The sequence below is a fragment of the Pipistrellus kuhlii genome, unplaced genomic scaffold, assembly GCF_014108245.1.
Source record: "Pipistrellus kuhlii isolate mPipKuh1 unplaced genomic scaffold, mPipKuh1.p scaffold_m20_p_118, whole genome shotgun sequence".
Taxonomy (NCBI): domain Eukaryota; kingdom Metazoa; phylum Chordata; class Mammalia; order Chiroptera; family Vespertilionidae; genus Pipistrellus; species Pipistrellus kuhlii.
In genome coordinates this window covers 240,980-265,188 of record NW_023425425.1, presented here as the reverse complement: position 1 = coordinate 265,188, position 24,209 = coordinate 240,980, and the positions used below count along the sequence as shown (strand labels likewise).

The window sequence follows — 24,209 nt, the reverse complement described above, 5'->3', positions numbered from 1 at the left end:
TACATCTGCTAAGATGGCACATTCACTTCTGTGATCACTTTCAAGCACTATTATCAAAGTGTATTTGTATGAAAACTACATTGATAGTTGTCATTTTATCCTTTGCCAGCACTATTTTCAATTTTTGCTTTCATTTGGTATAGATGACCTTTTGTTGGTTTGTTTCATGTATATGTATTTTTCTTTTTTTTGTTTTGCTTTAGGTGACTATGAAAGGCTTATATTTTCAACAGAGTTCTACAAATGAAAAAATAACATTTGTTTTTCAAGAACGGGTGAGAAAAATTGTTTATTCATTAAACGAAATAAGATAAGTATATTTACTCAGTTTAAATGATCTGTTAGTGAAACTTAAACAAAACTCTAAAAATTACTTTCCTTTAATTGTATGTTACAGTGGTAACATATTGTAGTATATTTTTAAAAGAGTTGCTACAAAAGTTTTTAGTCCCGTGGGTGGTAGTATAAAAGATACTAGGAAAACAATACAACCTGAATAGTCTTATATGTTGCAAAATTAACTCAACTTATTTTGAACACCACAATAAAGTAAATTTCCAGATTGTAGTCATATTTCAGAAAATACATTCTCTCATTCTGAGAAATAAAAGAGGGGGGAAAGTATTGTTTTCCACATTAATTTCTGAGCTTTGCAAAGTTACTTTATTCACTAAGCTTTAAATGGTTTCTACTAGGTGGGTTTTTTCCACTTTAAGCATAGCTAGTGGAATTTTCACATATTGGTGATTGTTTGAAAGGTTTGTTGCAGGCCAAAATCATTCCCGTAGTAGAAGCAAGCTGTCTGAGATTTTGACTCTTGACTTACGTGATTTTGGGAGTTAGTGAAAGATGACAGAGGAAAACCGGATTGTGTTCATGGTTCCCAAATCCTTATTAAACTCTGGAATATATAAGTATGGCATATAAATAGCTCTTAGTTTTCATCCCTAACGTTAGATTTGGGGCCTGGCTAATTTTTTTCGGATGTGTATGAAAATTTTCACATCATAAAGATGAATGTGTTGTTCATTTCTGTTTTCATTGCTTCTAGGAAAACCTTCCTGTTGCTGAGGATAATTATGTGAAACTGCAAGTTAAAGCTTGTGCTCTGAGCCAGATAAATACAAAGGTATTAGTGCTTTTATTTGGGTCAAAAGTCAGATGAGAATTCATAGTCTATTTAGTGTACTAATATAATGATAAATTACTCTGAGTGCCAAGAAATTGTTGTCATCCTTAGAATAGAACAGCTAGGGGAAAGTTTGTGTGAATTTGTATGTTTCCATATTAAGATATTAATCTAATTGAAGTCATGAAGTTTATATTATTACAGGAAAACAACTTATTAGCTCCTTTACATTGTAAAAGGCTGAGAATTTATAATTACTAAGGTCTATAGTCAAGAAAGAAAACACCTTTATAAACATAGTAAAAATATAGAAATTGAATCAACTAATTTATTAACTGTCTGTTCTTAGATATTTCTAGTTAGCACCTTTAGACAGACATCTCTCTGGGTCTTTCTCTCCTGCATACACCCCCAGCCGCTCACTACCATCACTGACCATGAAACACATGGGGAGTTTTCAAGTGGTAAACTGTGGCTGAGTGTGCTATGACATATAGCAGGGCCGTTTACTCCGTTTTGTAAAAATGAATACCCAAGTTTTATTGGACCCTTAAATGATTGGAGTACAATGTCACCATCATTTCCAGGAATCTAAAAGTTTCCTGCGGTGAAGCATGTAGGGAAATTACAGGTGAAGCCATGTGCGTCCCTCGGCTGCTCTGTGCCCGGAGCACGCCCGAGAGGGACGGGGCCCTGCACCTGTGAGAGGAATGGAGGACCGCAGCATTCTGTGCCCAGCCTCCCACGGTGTCCTTTCTAATCGACGAAAAACCCATTAACATCCCCGTCTAGGAACAGGAAAGAAAAGGACAAACGGGGCTTCTGTCACAACCTCTACTCAACATCTCTGGACACTGGAGGCCCTCGAAGGTGCAAAAAAACAAGAAAAAGATGGAGAAGATACAGCAATTGGAAAAAAGTGGAAATCCGAGACTAGGAATTTATCTCATGTCTAATAGAAAAAGTATAGTAAATTCAATGAAGTATTGCACAACTACTGAACATCACGGTTGTAAAAATGTGCAGTGACGTAACCAAATGCTAAGGGAGGTGACGGCAGCAGGATGCAGTGCTGTAACCATGATGGTAGCTCTGTAGGAGAGCGCATAAAAGATCATATAGAAAGAAATCATGTAAAACATCCAGCATTTCTCTGAGAGTGTCATCTTAGCAAAAGTACAAAGTTCCACATTGAAAGATTTTTCCGGCAACCAGGTATATGGAGATGATCTTATATAGGAGATCTAAATATTGAAAGATAAAAAATATGTACAAGAGACTGACTTCCAATTCTATTTATGTACTGTTCCTAAAATACTATGATACCTACAAATATGTCCCATGGCTCTGGTATCATTATAAAAGCTTAAAAGGCAGGAACTTAAACGACAGGCATATCTGTACAGTATATGCTCTGTCACTTCAAAAGGCAAGGGCTTGGTTTGGCCAGAAGATTAACAAAACACTAATCTCTCAAAAATATATGATTTATTCTTTTTAAAAAATTCCAAATTGAAAATAGATGGCAATTTTCCTAAGTACATCCATCAGCCCTTCCCACCTGCTTCTTAAGGAAGACAACACTCGGGGGCTTTACAGGCTGGGAAGGAGAGGAGAGCCACAGCCCCTCCCCGACCTCCCTGCCCCAGCTAAGGGGCTGACCGGTAAATCTGGGGCATGATTTCCCTTCAGACTCGGAAGAAGAAAGATGTTAAACGAAGTGTGTTAGTGGTGATTGGAATAATGATACTCACACCCAATTCCTACCTAACAACTAATTCTTACTCAACGAGAAACCTCTGGTGAAGTGATTTGCTTTGTCTTTATTCCAAATATTGAGTCATATTTGCTTTTCTTGTGGTTTGATTTGTGCTCTTGCTTTCCTCCGGTATAAGAAGCCAGGGTTTGTTTTTGACAATAAATAGCCTTTGTCATGATTTAGCTTCTGGCGGAAATGAAGATGGAGAAGGATTTCTTTCCTGTCGGGAGAGAAATCGCTGGAATTGTGTTAGATGGTAAGTTTCCAGATGTGAACACCTGTATCTGCTTTCTCAGGCAGAAGAATTACATGGCAGCCAATTGGGAGCTGGCACACAAAATCACTCGTCTTCAAATAGGAAATGTAATTATACAGAAATGTTTTCCTTTTTAAATTAAAAAGAAAAAAGAAAAATAACTGGTGTTTTATAATTAAAGAGCTTATTATACTTCAGTAAATATTTAGGGATTATGTATTTGACCAATATTGTTTCCAAATCAGCACAAATTTATTTTGTACATTGGCTTTTGGCCCAAATTTACATAATAGTAACTACATTGACATTAAATTTTAAAGTTTGTATAAAATTGAGCATTTAAAAGTTAAGCAGTTTGCTCATCTAAAAATGGGTTCTGCCCTGGCTGGGGTGGCTCAGTGGTTGAGCATCAACCTATGAACCAGGAGGTCAGGGTTTGATTCCAGGTCAGAGCACAGGCCCGGGTTGCAGGCTCGATCCCGAGTAGGGAGCGTACAGGAGGCAGTTGATCAGAAATTCTCTGTCATCATTGATGTTTCTATCTTTCTCTCCCTCTCCCTTCCTCACTGAAATCAATAAAAATGTTTTTTAAGCTGAAACCTTATTATATATTATATATATATATATATATATAATATATTACATATTAAAAAAAAAAAAAAATCCTCAGATGAGGATTAAAAAGAAATGGGGCCGAAACCTGTTTGGCTCAGTGGATAGAGTGTCGGTCTGCGGACTGAAAGGTCTCAGGTTCGATTCTGGTCAAGGGCATGTACCTTGGTTGCGGGCACATCCCCAGTAGGGGTGTGCAGGAAGCAGCTGGTCAATGTTTCTCTCTCATCGATGTTTCTAGCTCTCTGTCCCTCTCCCTTCCTCTCTGTGAAAAATCAATAAAATATATTTAAAAAGGAAATGGGGCGAACGAGGCATGAGGGTAGGCAGGGCCAGGCCCACGTAGCGCCTCCGACGTCAGCCTGGGTTCTCGGGAGGTTAGCAGCAGCCACATGAAGGGCAGCTTGCAGGCAGCCCAGGCTCTCGGGAAGGTGGGAGGGCTGGTTGGGTTGTAGACCAACAGCCAGGAGACGACGGAGTCTGCAATCGAGGCATTGGGCACAGGTGAAGAAGGCGTACATATACAAGAAATACGGAGGCAGTAAGTCAGCATGGCTTAGTAACTGCCTGGGACAGGGGCGTCAGAAACAGGCAGGAGCCAGGAGTGACTCCGGATTCTGGCTAAGCCAAGGATTGATGAGTGCCACCAATTGTAAGGAAGAGGATTCTACTGGGAGGAAGGCGGGGAGTTTATGTTGCTGAGCTCAGGTACCTGAGTGATATCCCCTGGAGATACCTAGTGAGCAGTGTGTGGTTTAAGCTCAAAGGTGGGCTGTTTTCCTTTATTCCTTAATCCTAAATAGAGAGTCATTCTTCTCTATGCTGTCAACAGCCACATGGCCCAGATTTTGTAGAAAAATTTGTAAAGAATCTATTATTTTTTTAAAAAATTACTGATTGAGAGAGAGCAATATTAATTTGTTGTGCCACTTACTTATGCATTCATTGGTTGGATCTTGTTTGTGCCCAAACCAAGAATCAAACCTCAAACCTTGGCATAGTGGAATGATGTTCTAACCACTGAGCAACCTGGCCAGGATGAGAATCCAAATTTGAAGTGTTCTATCCAACAGTCTCTATAGACCATCAAAATGTCCTGCACATTCTTGGCCTTTTCTCTGAGTTGGTAACTTTTTATAAATCTGTGGATCGTTTTCTTTTAATAGTTAAATAAGAATTATATTTAATAACCTCATAATATTATTAATTTTCTCTATGCTTTAGTTGGAAGTAAGGTATCATTCTTTCAACCTGGTGATGAAGTAGTCGGTAAGTTGTCTATTATACTATCATCCCTTCTTTTCTCTGTACAATTGTTTATTGTGACCTTGCTTCATATATAAAAACTTTCCCAATTTTTGGAATTTGCTCTCAAAAGTCCATTGATGAAGAGAATTGGGAGTTTGAGCTCAGTAGCAGAACATGGGAAAGGTTTCCGTGTTTGGTGGAGAACAGTAGCAGAGGTAAAAAGAAGGACATAGCTGTTACTGTGCTTGGCACAGCCCTTTGCTGGTAAGACCTCAGTCTACGGCCAGACCAAAAGCTCTGGAGAAAGGTCATAGGTCATCTGCATGACCAACCTGCTCTACAGAAGCTCCCTCTGCACCTCAACTTGAATTTTATGGGGCCTCTCCCTCTTATTCCTGTAAAACTAGAATTTACTGGTAACATTTCATTTGCTATCTTTTTAAAACCCATAATTAATACTATTTTGCGTGCGCGCACACACACACACACTTTACATAAATCCTAGAACTAGACCATCACACAGACATAAAGTATGACTTTAGTACTAGTCTTTAAAATTACCATTTCTCCAAATGAAATATCCATAGAAAGATATTCATGTGAATTTAGGAAATGGTTAACTTTCTGGCATGCTTGAGGCGTTAAGAATAGATTTGTCGGAATGTTTCCGTTAGCTGCTTACGATACTGCCTTTGGCATGTATTTTCTTGAAGAATTAATTTTTTCTGTCTTATCTTTTTTATCTGGCCAAGAGGTCAGTGTCACTATTGCTCAATATTCTGTTTGTAAAAGCCCCACATAAAGCCAGACGAGCTCAAGGAGAAGGAATTCCACTGGGAGCACGGAGGTATCTCCTAGACCAGCCATCTCCAACCTCTCGGACCTCACAGACCATCAGGGTCCGGGACCAGTGCTGACAATCGCTGTGCCACCCCAGCATGGCAGGCAGCTGGGCATCAGGGCCACCTTTAGTGAGGAACCTAGGTCCTCAAGACTGACCTGCCTGAGGTAGATCAGCCATCGTCTTCCCAGCCTCCCAGGAGCCAGGAAAGGAGAAAAGGAAAGAGAGAGAGCCCGGGTGGTGTCATGTTCCTAAGGTCTTCCCTTCCCCGTTCCTAAGGTCTCCCTCTTCCCTGCACTGGGGACCACTGGTCCCCCTCCTCCCTGCACTGGGGACCACTGGTCCCCCTCCTCCCTGCACTGGGACCCCTGGCCCCCCTCCTCCCTGCCCTGGGGACCACTGGTCTCCCTCCTCCCTGCACTGGGACCCCTGGTCCCCCTCCTCCCTGCACTGGGGACCACTGGTCTCCCTCCTCCCTGCACTGGAGACCACTGGTCCCCCTCCTCCCTGCACTGGGGACCCCTGGTCCCCCTCCTCCCTGCACTGGGGACCACTGGTCCCCCTCCTCCCTGCACTGGGAACCACTGGTCTCCCTCCTCCCTGCCCTGGGGACCACTGGTCTCCCTCCTCCCTGCCCTGGGGACCACTGGTCTCCCTCCTCCCTGCACTGGGGACCACTGGTCTCCCTCCTCCCTGCACTGGGAACCACTGGTCTCCCTCTTCCCTGCACTGGGGACCACTGGTCTCCCTCCTCCCTGCACTGGGGACCACTGGTCCCCCTCCTCCCTGCACTGGGACCCCTGGTCCCCCTCCTCCCTGCACTGGGGACCCCTGGTCTCCCTCCTCCCTGCACTGGGGACCACTGGTCTCCCTCCTCCCTGCACTGGGGACCACTGGTCTCCCTCCTCCCTGCCCTGGGGACCCCTGGTCTCCCTCCTCCCTGCACTGGGGACCACTGGTCTCCCTCCTCCCTGCCCTGGGACCCCTGGTCTCCCTCCTCCCTGCCCTGGGACCCCTGGTCTCCCTCCTCCCTGCACTGGGGACCCCTGGTCTCCCTCCTCCCTGCACTGGGGACCACTGGTCCCCCTCCTCCCTGCCCTGGGACCCCTGGTCTCCCTCCTCCCTGCACTGGGGACCCCTGGTCTCCCTCCTCCCTGCACTGGGGACCACTGGTCTCCCTCCTCCCTGCCCTGGGGACCACTGGTCCCCCTCCTCCCTGCACTGGGGACCCCTGGTCTCCCTCCTCCCTGCACTGGGGACCCCTGGTCTCCCTCCTCCCTGCACTGGGACCCCTGGTCCCCCTCCTCCCTGCACTGGGACCACTGGTCCCCCTCCTCCCTGCACTGGGACCCCTGGTCCCGCTCCTCCCTGCACTGGGACCCCTGGTCCACCCCCTCCCTGTCCTGGGACCCCTGGTCCCCCTCCTCCCTGTCCTGGGACCCCTGGTCTCCCTCCTCCCTGCCCTGGGACCCCTGGTCTCCCTCCTCCCTGCCCTGGGGACCACTCGTCTCCCTCAGAACTCATTCACAAGAGTCAGACGGCTACTGCCTCTCGCCATCCATTTGGAGACCATTCCCTTAGGTGTGCCTTTACCTTTCAGGAATCTTGCCCCTGGACTCCGAAGACCCCGGACTCTGTGAAGTCGTGCGAGCGCATGAGCACTACTTGGGTAGGTGGCGGTTCGGCTGGCGCTCAGTAACTCACTGCGCTGTGTGTAGTAACACTGTCATTTCTCTGTGTCTGCTGTGAGTGTACACAGGAAATAACTGTTGGCTGGTCTTCATAATTTAATACCATAAAATGTATGCTCATACTAAACCGTACAGAGACCTTTAAGTTTCATTCACACAGCTCCTGCTTAGAGACATGAAAAGAAGTTTCTATCTCTAAAATTATATTCCTAGTTTAAAAAAAATTTACTTTTATGCTTGGTTAGTAATTGAAATTAGAAATGTTAATTTAAAATTTACTTTAAACCAGGCCAGCTAGCTCCGTTGGTTAGAGCGTCATCCCAGTATGCCCAAGTTGCAGGTTCAGTCTCCACTAAGGGCACATACAAGAACCAGCCAATGAATACATAAATAAGTGGGACAACAAATCAATGTCTCTCTCGAAAATCAATCAATAAAATTATTTTTAAATCTAGAAAATCCATGTAGAGTCTGAGACAGGAAAGAAACCAAGAACACTTGTCTTTGGTTTCTATTGCTGATATATTTTGATAAGTGTTCAGTTTAAGTGAAATGTACATTTTTAACTTTTCTTATAGTAATCACTTAAGTATTTATAATAAATATAAACACAGACATACTGCATGAAGCCATTTCCTTAGCAATCAGGGGAAAGCAAATTAAAACCACTTAGCGATGTCATTATATTCCCACAGGATGGACAGTGTTATAGATCTGACCTTTCCAGGCTCAGCAAGGATGTGCAGCAATGGGACCTCTTAGGCACATAAGAGTGTAAACTGGTACAAAAGCATTAGGAAATTCAGCATTACCTAACAATGCAATTCCAGAGCTATTGACCTTAAATATAATTTTATTACTGTTAGTATTTTTTAAGGACCACTTGTTTGATTTTTTAATGAAAATGGTAATCCCAATTATTAAGGTGGAATCTGTCCCCCAAAATTCCATATAAGTAACTTGTATGTAAATTAAACAGGCACTGTTAGAGGAACCTAAGTGCCCCCAAGATGGCCTGTCTGTACATCAGCCCTATATGTCCAGAATGTCTAACACTCAAGCTGTTAGCCACATGGTCGCAGATAAATTAATTATAGTCATGCCGAAACTGGTGTGGCTCAGTGGATAGAGCGTCAGCCTGCGGACGAAAGGGTCCCGGTTCAATTCCTGTCAGGGGCATGTATCTTGGTTGTAGGCACATCCCCAGTAGGGGGTGTGCAGGAAGCAGCTGATTCTCTCATCAATGTTTCGAGCTCTCTATCCCTCTCCCTTCCTCTCTGTAAAAAAATCAATAAAATATATTTTTAAAAATAAAATAAATTAATATAGGCATGCACCACTTCACAGCAGGGATACAGCCTGAGAAATGAGGCCTTAGGCAAGTTCACTGTCACAGGAACATCCTAAAGGCTTCCACACCAGACAGCACAGCCTCCTCCACACCTGGGCTGTGTGGTGAGGCAGCCATGGCTCCTGGGCGGCAAGCCCACAGCACGTTACCGTACACAGCATGAGATGGCCTCAAGCACAGGTAAATGCTGCCACTAGGGGCATGGTAAGCACGCGGTGTGTGAGGCTGCTGCAGGCGTACACAGCATTCTGTTACAGCAATTTTTTTATATGGAGAAAGAGTTCACCCCAAAGTAACAATAAAAAATGGCAAACAGCTACACCAGTACCATAGCTGTTACCATCGCCCAGTATGGTGTACTCACATTGTATGTGCTGTGCTTCTTCCATCTTTTGGAATTTAAAGGCAGAGCAGGAATCAGGGTCTGTCAAAATCTGGCTAAAAGGATGCACACTTGTCCTGTCAGTCAGATTTACCCCACATACCATACATTGCACCCATTTAAAGTACAGGAGTCTGTGGTTTTTAATATATTTAAAGGGTTATTCAACCATTACTGAATCTGATTTTTTTTTAATCCTTACCTGAGGATATTTTTCCATTGATTTTTAGAGAGGTGGAGTTTGAGAGAGAGAGGAAGAGAAAGAGAGAGACATCGACAGGAGGGAGTCCCATCAATTGGCTGCCTCTCACACGAACCTCCCACTGAGGCCAAAAACAAACCAAGGTACATGCCCTTGACGGGGAATCAAACCTGAAGCCCATAGGTCCCTGTGTCGGTGCTCTAACCACTAAGCCACCAGCCAGGGCTGTGCTGTGCTTTTATATAACTGGCAGTGTGCTAGGTTTGTTTACTCCAGCATCACAACGTGAGGAATGGGTTTTATAAGAGGTCACCACGAAATAGGAATTTTTCACTCCATTATAATTTTATGTGATCCTATATGATCCCACCGTCATATATGTGACCACTGGTGACAAACTTAGTTATGTAGCACATGATTAATTGCATGCTAATTATAATAGCTTATGTTTTGCTGTTTTAATGCCTTGCTTGTCTGTTGTAACATTTTCAACATGGTATACTTGGCTTCCCCACTAGAGGGCACTAGTTGTTGGTAAAAGCAATTAGGACTGTTGGCATTACAGGAAAACTATTTAAAAGAGCTGGTAGAGACTGGACTGTGTTAAGATCACATTCAGTGTACAAAATAAAGACAAAACAAAAAGCAAATAATGAAACACGAGGAGCAGCTTGATGGTCAGCTCTCTGGCTGGGTTGCTCACTTGGGTAGGGTGTCATCCTAACCAATGCAAAGGTTACAGGTTTGATCCCCTGGTCAGGGCACATATAAGAATCAACCAATGGAGGTCTCAGGGAGGATCCAAGATGGCTGCTCGGGTAGACGCCTAACCGCAGCAGCTCACAACAATTTCAATGGAATACAACTAAAATGTAGAGTGGACATTGCCCAGACCTACAGGTGGTCGACTGACTGAAAACTCTACAATAGGAAGGTGGGAGAAAGCCAGAGGGAAAGTCAGAGGAGCTGAAAAAAGAGCCTAAGGTACGGAGACATGCTGCGCGCTCGCACGTTCGCGCGCACCGAGAGGTCGCAGCCGGAGAGGAGGAGAGGGCTGGGTGCTGCCTGGCGTTCCCTAGCAGGAAGGAAATGAAACCCCCAGCCTGGGCTGAACCCCCGAACTGGCAGCGCTGAGCCCCATTATGGGCCAGATTCTGGGGACCCAGGCTCCGGCAGGGGGAGACGGGGCTGGGAGGCTGAATCCCAGGGGAAAAACGAAAGGCGGGGGCCCCCGGAGTCGCGCGCTTTGTGCGCAGAGGACTGAATGTTGACTCTGATGCTGGATTACCCTAGCCAGAAGAAACAAAGCCTCCGGCGGCGCTGAGCCTCAGACCGGACCGCCCCGAACTCCCGGTCTGGGCCAGTCCCTGGGGACCCAGGCTGGGCAGGGGGAGACGGGGCTGTGAGGTGGAGTCCTGGGAGCGCAGCGAAAGGCCGAGCCCCCGGAGTCGCGCACACTGCGCGCAGAGGACAGTCTGTTAACTCTGATCCTGGACTCCCCTAGCGGGAGAGAGAAAGAAAGCTCCAGACTGGAGGATCGTGACGAGGAGCAGGAGCCCCCGCTGGACACCTGCCAGCCGGGTGCCAGCAAGGAGCCGGGCGACGGGGCCTCCAGGGGGGGGGGTGCCCCTGAGCCCTCGACCGCTGAGCGCAGGCAACAGAGCCAAGGACCGGGGATGCTTCCTGGGCGGCGCCAACCCCAGCGACAGGCTGAAGCAGCGCAGGAGCCCGCGGAGAACAAAGGGGTGCCACAGGCCAACCTGCTGAGATTCCAGGACGGGAAGGAAGAAACAATAGAAGTTCTCAATGTGAAGAAATCAAGTGAGAGCAAATGATAGTAAAATTACTTAAGAAAGAATGCAAAGAATATCTTGAAAAATCAAAGACTAAGTCAGAACTCAACTCACCAGCCAACATTGCAACATAAATGCGTTTTAAAAAAAAAAAGAAAGTAAGAAAGAAAGAAAAAGGGACAGAATGTTGGAACAGCGGCGACCAGACCTAGAGTACCCAGGCACAAGGCAGTGGCAGCCGGGCCCGGAGCAGCAGTGGCCAGGCCTCAGAGCAGCAGCAGCCAGAACCAGAGCATCAATAGCCAGCACTGGAGCAGCCAGACCTGGGGCAGTGGCAGCCAGGCTTGAGGCAGAGGCGGCCAAGCCCAGGGTGGCCAGTCCAGGAACACCCAGACCCGGAGTGGCCGGGCCCGAAGAAGCCAGGCCCAGAGCAGCCGGGTTGGGAGCAGCCAGGCCCAGAACAGCAGAAGCCAAGCCCAAAGCATCCAGCCCAGGTGCGGCCAGGCTCGGAGCAGCCGGGCCTGGAGCAACTGGGTCCAGAGCAGCCGGGTCTGGTGCGGCCAGTCCCGGAGCAGTGGCTGCCAGGCTGGGAGCGGCCAGGCCCGGAGTGGCCGGGCCCGGAGCAACCGGGCCCAGAGCAGCCGGGTCGGGTGTGGCCAGGCCTGTAGCAGTAACAGCCAAGTCCAGAGCAACTAGGTGGGGAGTGGCAGTGACCAGACCCGGAGCAGCGACTGCCAGGCTGGGAGCGGCCAGGCCCGGAGCAGCCGGGTCTGGTGCGGCCAGGCCCGGAGCAGTGGCTGCCAGGCTGGGAGTGGCCAGGCTCGGAGCAGCGGCTGCCAGGCTGGGAGCGGCCAGGCCCGGAGCAGCCGGGTCTGGTGCGGCCAGGCCAGGAGCAGCGGCTGACAGGCTGGGAGCAGCCAGGCCCGGAGTGGCCGGGCCCGGAGCAACTGGGCCCAGAGCAGCCGGGTCGGGTGTGGCCAGGTCTGTAGCAGCAACAGCCAAGTCCAGAGCAACTAGGTCGGGAGTGGCAGTGACCAGACCCAGAGCAGCAACTGCCAGGCTGGGAGCGGCCAGGCCCGGAGCAGCCGGGTCTGGTGCGGCCAGGCCCGGAGCAGTGGCTGCCAGGCTGGGAGTGGCCAGGCTCGGAGCAGCGGCTGACAGGCTGGGAGCAGCCAGGCCCGGAACGGCCGGGCCCGGAGCAACCGGGCCCAGAGCAGCCGGGTCGGGTGTGGCCAGGCCTGTAGCAGAAACAGCCAAGTCCAGAGCAACTAGGTGGGGAGTGGCAGTGACCAGACCCGGAGCAGCGACTGCCAGGCTGGGAGCGGCCAGGCCCGGAGCAGCCGGGTTTGGTGCGGCCAGGCCCGGAGCAGTGCCTGCCAGGCTGGGAGTGGCCAGGCTCGGAGCAGCGGCTGCCAGGCTGGGAGCGGCCAGGCCCGGAGCAGCCGGGTCTGGTGCGGCCAGGCCAGGAGCAGCGGCTGACAGGCTGGGAGCAGCCAGGCCCGGAGTGGCCGGGCCCGGAGCAACCGGGCCCAGAGCAGCCGGGTCGGGTGTGGCCAGGCCTGTAGCAGCAACAGCCAAGTCCAGAGCAACTAGGTCGGGAGTGGCAGTGACCAGACCCGGAGCAGCAACTGCCAGGCTGGGAGCGGCCAGGCCCGGAGCAGCCGGGTCTGGTGCGGCCAGGCCCGGAGCAGCGGCTGCCAGGCTGGGAGCGGCCAGGCCCGGAGCAGCCGGGTCTGGTGCGGCCAGGCCAGGAGCAGCGGCTGACAGGCTGGGAGCAGCCAGGCCCGGAGTGGCCGGGCCCGGAGCAACCGGGCCCAGAGCAGCTGGGTCAGGTGTGGCCAGGCCTGTAGCAACAACAGTCAGGTCCAGAGCAACTAGGTCAGGAGCGGCAGTGAACAGACCCGGAGCAGCGACTGCCATGCTGGGAGCGGCCAGGCCCGGAACAGCCGGGTCTGGTGTGGCCAGGCCCGGAGCAGAGGCTGCCAGGCTGGGAGCGGCCAGGCCCGGAGCAGCCGGGTCTGGTGCGGCCAGGCCAGGAACAGCAGCTGACAGGCTGGGAGCAGCCAGGCCCGGAGTGGCCGGGCCCGGAGCAACCGGGCCCAGAGCAGCTGGGTCGGGTGTGGCCAGGTCTGTAGCAGCAACAGCCAAGTCCAGAGCAACTAGGTGGGGAGTGGCAGTGACCAGACCCAGAGCAGCAACTGCCAGGCTGGGAGCGGCCAGGCCTGGAAAAGCCGGGTCTGGTGTGGCCAGGCCCAGAGCAGTGGCTGCCAGACTGGGAGCGGCCAGGCTTGGAGCAGCGGCTGCCAGGCTGGGAGCGGCCAGGCCCGGAGCAGCCGGGTCCGGTGCGGCCAGGCCCGGAGCAGCGGCTGTCAGGCTGGGAGCGGCCAGGCCCGGAGCGGCCGGGCCCGGAGCAATTGGGCCCAGAGCAGCCGAGTCGGGTGTGGCCAGGCCTGTAGCAGCAACAGCCAAGTCCAGAGCAACTGGGTCAGGAGCGGCAGTGACCAGACACGGAGCAGCTGGTTGTGGAACAAACCAGAGCAACAGAGGCCAGGCCCGGAGCAGCCTGGCCCAAAACAGCTCGCTCCTCACCTGCCCCTGCCCCACGGCTGCCTCTCAGACATGGCTGGAAACTTTTGCGGGAACTTGAGGGTCTGTTGAATCAAGTGATGAAGGCTTAAATCTGGATGTGTTGAGTTAGTATAGCACTGGGGTGTTGATCTGTGAGTGCCTTGGGTGGGGCCTGGATGAGGCTGGTTGACCTATTTGGAAATGTCTTTTGTGTGAAGTGTATCATTGGGCATGTGGAGGTATTATTGATATGAGAAAATGCTAAGTAACAGATTTGCTATCTGAAAAGGGATTTACTATCGGGGAAAGGGAGGGAGGAAGAGACTGAACATAAACTGTGCACCAATGGATGAGGATGAGGGGGCAGAGGGTGGGGTGGGAACCTGGTGGAGGGGGGAAGAAACGAGGAACCTGTGTAATAATATGAACAATAAAGATTGATTTAAAAAAAAAAAAAAAAAAAAAAAAAAAAGAATCAACCAATGAATGCAGAAATAAGTGGAACAACAAATTCATGTTTCTGTCTCTCTCTCTCAAAATCAATAAATTTATTTATTTTTTATTGATTTCTTACAGAGAGGAAGGGAGAGGGATAGAGAGTTAGAAACATCGATCAGCTGCCTCCCGCACACCCCTCACTGGGGATGTGCCCGCAACCAAGGTACATGCCCTTGCCGGAATCGAACCTGGGACCTTTCAGTCTGCAGGCTGACGCTCTATCCACTGAACCAAACCAGTTTCGGCAATAAATTTAAAATTTTTTAAAGTAAAAATAAGTTGTATTAGAAGTTTGCATTTTGTTCCCAATGCAGTGGAAAGCCATTTATGACTTCTAAGCAGAGAAGTGTTAGGATGTTATTTATGTTTTTAAAAGATCATTCTGATATGTTTCTATTTTTCAAAGATACTTAAAAAGATTGAAAAGAGAAGCTATAAAGTTGAAAATAGTATTTACAATGCATAAATAATTCATTTAGAATACATAAAAATTCCTATAATTAATAAGAAAAAGAAAAGCTGATAAAACACTTGAACAATTGGCCAGGAAACATGGAAAGATGCTCAGCTTCATCAGTATTGGGGAAAAGCAAACTGAAGTCAGAGGAAGAGGCCTCCACACACACTGGATGGTAGAAATGTCCGCTAATGCCACGGCCCCAAGGAGGCCGACAGTACAAGGCTGGTAGCACATGACTGGTTACGTCCTCATTCGCTTAGTACGTCTTGCTGTTTTCATGCCTTCTCACAGCACAGCAGCCCTCTCCCCCGTACCTGCCCCTCAGTGTGGAGGGGAGACTTACCCGGCCCTTCGGGCGGGTGGGGAAGTCGCAGGTAATGCAGGGCCTGGGATCCTGCTCCTCAGCTCACAGCCGGGAGGAAGCGTGTGCGCCTGGTAACGCCTGGTAACGCCATCTTTCCCCACAGCTGTTCACAGTGCCCCACACTGGAACCACAGCTGTTCTTCCCTGGAGAACAGATAACCGAAAGAAGGTGTGGCTAACAACAATGCTGAGCATAAAAGCAAGGCAGGGAATAATGCATATGGGTGTGACGGCCTTTAGCGGAAGTGTAAACCAGACAGAGCTAAGTTACACTACATTTAGGAATAAATACTTGAGTACTGAACTATGGAAGCAAGTAAGAAACTAAGTTAGGATGGTGGTGACCGCTGATGTCAGTCATATCCCAACCTAAAAAGCGTGTGGCCTCCGGCGGGGAGAGGCTGTGGGTGAGGGCTTACGCCGGGGCCGGGGCCGGTGCAGGCCAGGACCAGGGCCTGGGGGGCATGGTGGCCCAGGGGAGCTCCTGCCCAGACCAGGAGCCCGGACCCACGGGACTTGCTAACGGGCTGTTTCCTGTTCTTTGTGGCAGTTCACAAGCCAGAAAAAGTGACGTGGACAGAAGCCGCTGGGACCGTCCGGGACGGCGTGCGCGCCTACACGGCTCTGCATTACCTGGCTCGGCTCGCCCCCGGGAAGTGGGTGCTGGTCATGGATGGAGCCAGTGTAGGTGCTGACGGTGTGTCCACAGACAGCCACACACAGCAAACGCAGGGCAGGGCCGCCCATTATTAACAAGTCTGCCAGGAGCTTACTCACTGATTTTTATATTTTTTACCAAATTCCTATTTTGTGAAAATAAGCAGCTTTTATCCATAGAGATAAGTTAGACTTGATGTGTTTCTTCTTTGAATGTGCTAGTAATTACAACAGCAAACAGACTTTTTCATGCCAGTTACACAAAGCCCGAATGGCTCATGAAGTCTCTGAAGCCATACCTCAGATCTCCCTACCAATTTCCCATCATACCCCTCACATTACACATGTTAGCAAGGCGCTGCATTTATAGATTCAAATAAGTGCTAATTTAAACATTTTACATGCATCATCAAAAAAATAACTACACCAACAGCAAACACATAAAGATCCTTACAGGCCGCTTTCTCACCCCAAGGCCGCTTTCTCACTCGCCTCCAGCCTTGGAAGCACTGCTCTGGTCAGACAGGGTGAGAGCACGTGGCCCACACGGCTCTCTGCCCCCCTTCTGAGGAGGAAAGCCCATCAGACGGTTAATCCTACTAAACTTGTCCGTATTTTTTCCTTTTGCTGTCAAGTAACATTTAAAAATATACTAAAGCACCACCGTCTGACCCTTTACTGACCAGCCTGTAAAGGACTGAGCGGTGCCTCTGCCCTGTGTCTGTTTTCCCACAGGCACTTGGGACCATCGCTATTCAGTTGGCACACCACCGAGGGGCCAGAGTGATCTCCACGGCGGGCAGCCCTGAAGACAGGCAGTACCTTGAAGGACTCAGGCCTGCTCTCGGTGGGTAAACCTACACAACAAAGACTTTAAAACCAAACTCTGAAGGCGTAGCCCCTTTTAAAATGCACTTAGTGTCTGTGCTAAGTCTAATAGTTTTAATGAATTTTTTTGTTTTTTAAACCTACATTTTTTCAATATTTTCTTCTTCTTTGTCCCATTGTTATCAACTTAGCCAAGTTGGAATAAGGTGAACTTTGAAACAATTTAGAAATACCTGGTGCCTCTTTGGTTTAGTCAATAAATCAGTGTATTGAATATGTCAATCCCTTCCTTTAAATTGATCCTTACCAATATCAGTTAGATGAGAAAAAAGTGTATTTGGATTCAGTAATTGTCTGAACCAGTTAATCATTTCGAAGGTCAGATGTGTGCTCTTTTCCTCTGACGTGTGGGGACAACCACAGAGCAGTACAGAGCTGGCTTCCTGTCCTTACAGCCCGAGTGATCGACGTGTCCAGTGGGAAAGCCCACGTTGCTGAGAGCTGTTTGGAAGAAACAGGTGGCCTGGGCGTAGACATTGTCCTGGATGCTGGAGGTGGGTGCTTTACTAAATTAGTAGTCTGTGTAATTTTAGTATGATGGCTGAATTTTAGGAATAACAAAATAGCCTTAGCTGGCGTTGCTTAGTGGGTAGAGCAGTGGCCTGCAGACTGAAGAGTTCCAGGTTCAATTCTGGTCAAGGGCACATGCCCGGGTTGCAGGCTCAATCCCCAGTTTGGTGCATACAGAAGGCAGTCAATCAATGATTGATTCTTTTTCATCATTGATGTTTCTATCTCTCTCCTTCTCCCTTCCTCTCTGCAGTCAATAACAATATATATATTTTAAAAATACATATTTTCCCCAGGAAATAGTTTTTAACGTATTTTTTAAATTGCTGTTTAGTTTTGGGTTTCTTTTAAACTTTCATATTCAAATTGGCATTTCTTTGTTTTATCCCGTAAACTGTCTGGAAGAGAGAGCATAGGCACTAGAGCTGAAGTATCCCTACAAGAACCTACAAGCATGCTCTCTTCCACGGTCCTACATGATGCACAGTAGTCTCGTCTCAGCCAGCTGCTTATGCAGTCACTTGGCTATATCCGGCCCTCTACTGGATGGGTGACATACAGTGTCTATTTGGAAAACGAAGATAATTCTGTTCCACTTTCACCCGCTGTGCGGTTTGGTTGTTTAGCACCTAATTGTACAGTTAGGTAGTGGGTCTCACCTATAGGGTAGATTTTACAATCTGCAAAGGCATTCTGCATACACTTCATTAGAATTTGTCCTCTACTATGAGAATCATAGGTGAATACAGCTGCATATGGCCATCGTATGTGTTTCTATTTGCCAGAATTTCAGGATTTTAAATTAACTACCAGAAAACCTTTCAGTGGAAGCGAATGTATACTTTCGTTAGCTTTTCAAGTTGACATTTCAATAATTATGTCCAAGTAAGACCTTCTTGAATTTAAGCATTCCTTAATCAGGGGTCAACTTTTCCCAAAGTATCAAGCAACTGAAGTTACGGTTAAAACCATCAGACTTAGTTACCTGTTGATTACCTTCCCTGGTTCTCAAATGAAAAAAAGACTTTCTTTGTAGTTGTTTTACTTTTTGTTGTTTTTTTGTTAATCCCAACCTGAGGATATTTTTCCATTGATTTTTAGAGAGTGGAAGGAAAGGGGGAGAGACACAGAGAGAGAAACATCGATGTGAGACAAATACATCCATTGGTTGCCTTCCACACATGCCTGGTTGGGGGTCTGCAACAGGGATCTGCAACGGAGGTACGCACCCTTGACCAGAACCAAACACTTGACCCTCTGTCCAAGGGCCAGTGCTCTATCTACTGAGCCAACCCAGCTAGGGGCGAAAAACACTTTTATCTTTGGTTATTTCACTTATAATTAAATCTGGAGGTTATGACCAGTTATAATGCAAAAATATATTTTTAAGGTGTCTGAATACATTGTGTTGACTTTTTCTTAAAAAATGCTTCCTCATTCCTACATTAAAAAGAGAACTTGTTTGAAGAATAAATTTTTATCAGATGACTAAAATATATATTTCTCTACTCTCTTTTTTTAAAACTATTCCCTCGTAAGTGAGACTGTATAGTAAAGATGATGAACCAGCTGTAAAATTACAACTCCTGCCACATAAGCATGACATCCTCTCACTCCTGGGTGTCGGAGGCCACTGGGTGACGACAGAGGAAAACCTGCAGGTATGACTAGAAACAAGAAAGATGACTATTCTGCCAGAAGCGCACAGCTGACAGGGAACAATGCCTGAGTCTTTTGCTAAATTTGTGTGAATTCTGAAGTATACCCTACTTTTTAAAGAAAGGTAGTTTTTACACTTTAGTTACATGTTAGCCAAAATGTTGAAACAGTGCCTAGCAGAGGCGTTCCTTTAACTTATTTAGCAGTGACTTCTGTACTTAATACTATTTCAAAAATAGGACTTTTTTAATCCTCACCCAAGGATATGTTTTATTTTTTTTATTGAGAGAGAGAGGAAGGGAAAGAGAGAAATATTGATGTGAAAGAGAAACATCAATTAGTTGCCTCCCGTATATGTCTGACTGGGGATCAAACCTGCAGCCTTTTGGTATATGGGCCAATGCTCCAACCAACCAAGCCAGAGTAAGGATTTTTTCTTAGTAACAAACTTTGACATAAACTTAGCAAAATATTTCTATACAAAATTATCACAATTTCCTAACTATGTTCTAATTGGAATATGCTATAATTGTGTGTATATATGTATTTATATATACATATATACATGTATATGCGCGCGCGCGCACACACACACATATGTATATATATGTATACTAGAAGCCCAGTCCACAAAATTCGTGCACTGGGGGTGGGTCCTTCAGCCCGGCCTGCACCCTCTCGCAGTCTGGGACTCCTCAGGGATGTCTGCCTAAGCCAGCAGTCAGACATCCCTCTTGCAGTCCAGGACCCTAGCTCCTTACCACCCGCCTCCTCGCTGCTCCTTACTGCTCGGAGGCAGGAGAGGCTCCCATCCCTGCCGCTGCACTTACCAGCAGAGACCTGGCTTCTAGCTGAGCAGCAGGCCCCCTGTGGGACCGTACTGACCAACAGGGGGCAGCTCCTGTGTTGAGCATCTGCCCTCTGGCGGTCAGTGTGCATAATAGCAACCAGTCGTTCTGCCATTTGATTAATTTGCATATTAGGCTTTTATCATATAGAATAGGATATACACTTTCTCCCAAAAGTACATTTCTTAACAAAATTGAAATTAAATATTTTTATCATGGTTGATGTGCAAATGCCATAATTTTCATATACCAGTCTTCATGATTTTCTGACATCCTCATGAAAATGACTGGGAAGTAGCAGCCAGAAATCTAACACACACACACTCTACTTCTCCACCATCAGGATTCTGGTTTGGCCTTGCATCTGATCTTGCTGTTTCATCATTTGGGAGAATGAAATGCAAAAGGAAACATGATTCACATGTTGTTATTAAGTTTGTGTGCTGGTCATTTATGATTTGGGTATTATTTAATTGGTGTGGAATTTTTCTGGCTCAAGATACTAGTCCTCCTTCTGCTGTTAACCTCAGTGTTGATCAGTCTTTGTGCATTCTGTCCAAGCTGGACCCTCCAGATAGCCACTGCCTCTTCCTCAAGGGAGCAACAGTGGCGTTCCTTAATGACGAAGTTTGGAATTTGTCAAATGTACAACAAGGAAAGTATCTTTATATCCTTTTTTTCTACTGACTTGAGTTTCTGGCTTGAAATTTACCTTGCATTATCATAATTAAGTTCTTTAATAATGGCAATAATAAATAATAGCAGCTAACTTTCATTGATCATGTCAAACAATGTTCCACAGGCTGGGTCGGATTAATTTACTTACATATTAAAACCACCCTCTGAGATGTGCGTAGTATTATCATTCCTAGTTCACAGGTGAAGGAACTGAGTTGTAGACAGGTTAATTAATACAAGCCCAGAGCTTCCGCTAGCAAGTGGCTGGACTGGAATCGTACCCAGGCAGCCTTGCGTGTGTCTGAATAGGAGATAGCTGTAGTTCCATGGAAGTTTGTCTTGGTTTGGCCCTGGCATTATGGAAATTCCACGTCACCCTGAGAGGTGGCATTCTTACACCTAAGGTGGTTCCATTGTGCAGAACCTTTGGAACACATACCTCAGTTAAAGAGTTTGTGGGGTGTTTGTAAGATTACCAATGCTAAGAAATCAACTGAAGAGGAGTTTGATTTTTAAAATGGAAGTTACTCAGAGACAAATCTGGTAAAGGAAGCCAAATCTATTTTGAGTAAAAGGAATGAAAAGTTTTCATGAGAATATGAAAGCAGTTCCAAAAGAAAGATCCAAGCCTCCTCAGAGCAAGGTGAACTTACAAATAAACCCTTTATTTCTAAGATGACTGTCCTAAAGGCAGCTGCTCTTGGTAAAATCTTTAAGAAATTGGTAAAAATAAATAAATAAATAATAATAATAATAATAATAATAAATAAATAAAAATAAGTTCTTGTACTTAATAGTGCCCTTGTGCGTGCAGGAAGAGCCCCGTGCTTGCCTCCACCGGCTCTCATTTGGCGTTCAGCGTGTCATTCCACGAGTGATGTGTGCAAAGGGCAGCCTGCCTACGAGCAAGTCAGAGGGTGCAGAGCCTTCAGCTAGGGTTTCATCATTGTGCTGTATATGTTGAGTTTTAAAGAGTACATTTCAAAACTGGAAAGGCCCCTTAATGTAGCGAGTGTATTAGTAACTCGCTATTTCTGATTAAATATTTTCCTATTAAATTTAGAATATAAAGTTAGTCTTTAACTTTCTAGAAGAATTTTGTTGGAATTTCAATTTAAAGCAACTTAAATGTCCAATTACATTATAGTAATCAAGAACACCATTACGTATTAACAACAGAGGAACAACATGTATTAAAAGCAATAGCATATTTTGAATTTTACATGTCAGAATAGAGGATGGCTGCTTTGCCCATGTTACTTAATTCTTTCACTTGCCCTCTCTTCCCCACCAGAGATGATTCAAACCTACTTAACAAACCCCTGGACCATGCTGACACATAACATGTTTCAATGAAATGTTAAATTTTCAAAAATCAAAAATACACATGACAAATACTCTCTTATGCATACTGTTGGCAATTTCATTAACAGAAGTAGAAAGAGAATTTATAGTATGAATAAGTAAATCCATATTCTTTAGGTCCTTTAAAAAATCTTTAAAATGTCTATGTTTATATTTTTTAATTTACATTTTCTGAAGTCCTCAATCAGACTTTAGTCTCACTTACACAAGCCTCTCCCAGGTGTTGCTGCTTGTGATTTAACATAGACTTCTCCTTCCAATTATTGTCATAAACAATTCTCCAGTACTAGCAATTACACTTTCAATTCTACTATTCAAATTTCAGTTAAATGACTAGATCTCTTAAAATTTTCATTTTCTGACTCTCTTAGTTGCATATGTCACACCAACACAGTTTATCAACTTTCCTGCACACAAATTGGGAGTCTATAGCCATTTCTTAAATAAATGTGCACCCACAGTAAATGGTGTTTTTAACAAAGTCACTAAGTGGTACTAAGTGAAACCTGACACCACTCCATGACCATCTTTCTGGGAAACACCTAGTCACTCCTTAGGACAGGCAGGGGGCTTGCTTCTTTCACCATTTGTTTGTAGGAGTTTAGCTCTATTATGTTACCTCCACTCTCATATCATTTCCCTTTTTTATTTTTTAGAGAAATTTGACAGTTTACACAATTTCTGTAACCATTTTTAAATTGTGAGAGTATGAAAATTTTTTTAAAGTGAACTGCCTAGCATCTCCAGCTGATTGAATGCTTTTCTTTAAACCTGTCTTTCACTTGCCACCTTAACTACTCTTCCAGCTACGTGTCTTAAAAGATGTGATGGAGAAGTTAGCAACTGGTGTTTTTAGGTACGCTGAATACGAAATCATTGTTCTGATTTACTTTTCTGTTCTCAAGGGGATAAGGCTGGCATTTTTGTTTCAGCTTTCACAGCACACCTATTGCCTCCATATTTTATTTTGTTTAAATAGCTGCTCCTTAAAATTTCTCTTTAAAAAAAACAAAAACTTTTTTTTATTGATTTCAGAGAGGAAGGTAGAGATAGAAACATCAATGAGAGAGATCATTGATCTGCTGCCTCCTGCACGCCCCCTATTGGGGATCGAGCCCGCACCACAACCAGGCACGTGCCCTTGACTGGGATCAAATCTGGGACCCCTCGGTCCCCAGGCCTCCACTCTATCCACTGAGCCAGACCCGAAGGCGGTAACATGTCTCAGAGTTGTGTGTTGTGGCACACCAGTAAGTGTTCCCAAAGATACAAGTGGCTCCTGAGTTTCCCTCCCTCCATTCCACACCCACGTCATCCCCCTCCCAAAGCAACCTTGAGAAGAGGGAAAAGTTAAACGATTTTTAATCTGTTTACCAAAAAGAGGGAGCCGTTTTTCCCTTTTAAAATGTAACCACTTCGGTCCTGGCCGGTGTGCCGCAGTTGGTTGTCGCCCTGTGCACCCCAGATCCAGGGTTCAATTCCTGGTCAGAGCACCTGCCAGATTGGGGGCTGGGTGCCCTCTAGGGGGCGTGCAGGAGGAGCCCGCCCAGGTTTTGGCTCACGTCGGTGTTTCGGTCTCTCCCTTCCCCTGTCGCTCTGAAATCAATAAAAACATTTTAAAAAATTGACGTATTTTGATGGTGGGCATACCAATGGACGAGTTGGTATCACTTGTAATGAGGGAGGTGCAGCGGCTTCCAGCCTGAGCGTCTCTTCTCTCTCCCGCTTCCCCCTCAGGCCGCGCCTGGCGGAGCCCGTCGCCCTGCACGAGGCCCGGGCGGCCATGGAGGCGGCCCAGGAAGGCCCGGCCGGGAAAAAGCAAGTGGTTCAGTTCTGACGTCCGGGCTCGGGCTCGGGGGACGGCCCTCCCTGTATTCGAAGCAGTTTCCCTGGAAACTGCTGAGAAACGTCAAGGAAGATAAAAGCAAGTTGTTCCATTTTTAAGCATGTCTTCCTGCTGAGACAAGATGGTTATTTACTTCAAATGCCCGGAAAGGCTTTGAAAAGTTAATGTACGTCTGTAATTAACACCTAAAGGGAATGTTCTGGAAGTCTCCTCGTCCCCGTGTTTATGTACCTCCTCCGTCCCAACCTTCCTTCCGCGAAGAGACTAGTGTTCTGTGGGTCCGCTGTAGGCGCGGGCCTGCCGACGGCGTGTCCGTCCACTCCGCCGCCGGGACCGGCCCGCAGCCCGCGGCCGTCCCGCGGGGGGCGAGGGCGGCCGGGCACCAGGCCTTTGCCGGCTGCGGTCACTGCGCCCTCAGCTTCGCGTCTCCTTCCCCGCCGGTCACCGCGCCGTCCACAGGGAGTGCGGCGGCACCGCTCCAGCCACCCGCCCGGCGACCGGGCCGCGCCCGCAGCGGCGCCAGGGGGCGCCCGCACCTCCAGGCTGGCGGCGGGTCCGCCCGCGCGCGCGGGAGACGGGGGCGGGGCGGCCCAGGGCGCACGCG

The 24,209-nt window shown here is 47.3% G+C and overlaps 1 protein-coding gene across 5 annotated transcripts in view; it reads left to right on the top strand.

Annotated features, from left to right (window-relative positions):
* The window catches only part of CRYZL1 (crystallin zeta like 1), a 30,052-nt gene extending 6,425 nt beyond the window's left edge, over positions 1 to 23,627 (top strand). For 2 of the 5 annotated variants that reach the window (XM_045579836.1, XM_036432761.2), the window contains exons 2-13: positions 204 to 275; positions 1,052 to 1,129; positions 3,072 to 3,144; positions 4,981 to 5,025; positions 7,446 to 7,514; positions 15,705 to 15,838; positions 16,547 to 16,658; positions 17,095 to 17,193; positions 18,749 to 18,870; positions 20,278 to 20,383; positions 22,570 to 22,615; positions 23,497 to 23,627. In XM_045579836.1, the coding sequence (XP_045435792.1) occupies positions 210 to 275; positions 1,052 to 1,129; positions 3,072 to 3,144; positions 4,981 to 5,025; positions 7,446 to 7,514; positions 15,705 to 15,838; positions 16,547 to 16,658; positions 17,095 to 17,193; positions 18,749 to 18,870; positions 20,278 to 20,383; positions 22,570 to 22,615; positions 23,497 to 23,596 (1,050 nt within the window). In that variant the 5' untranslated portion in view covers positions 204 to 209 and the 3' untranslated portion in view covers positions 23,597 to 23,627. Of the gene's footprint in view, positions 1 to 203; positions 276 to 1,051; positions 1,130 to 3,071; positions 3,145 to 4,980; positions 5,026 to 7,445; positions 7,515 to 15,704; positions 15,839 to 16,546; positions 16,659 to 17,094; positions 17,194 to 18,748; positions 18,871 to 20,277; positions 20,384 to 22,565; positions 22,616 to 23,496 lie in introns of all 5 variants that reach the window. The other 3 variants (XM_036432763.2, XM_045579838.1, XM_045579837.1) reach the window with 3 other exon arrangements.
* Positions 23,628 to 24,209: the final 582 nt, after the last annotated feature.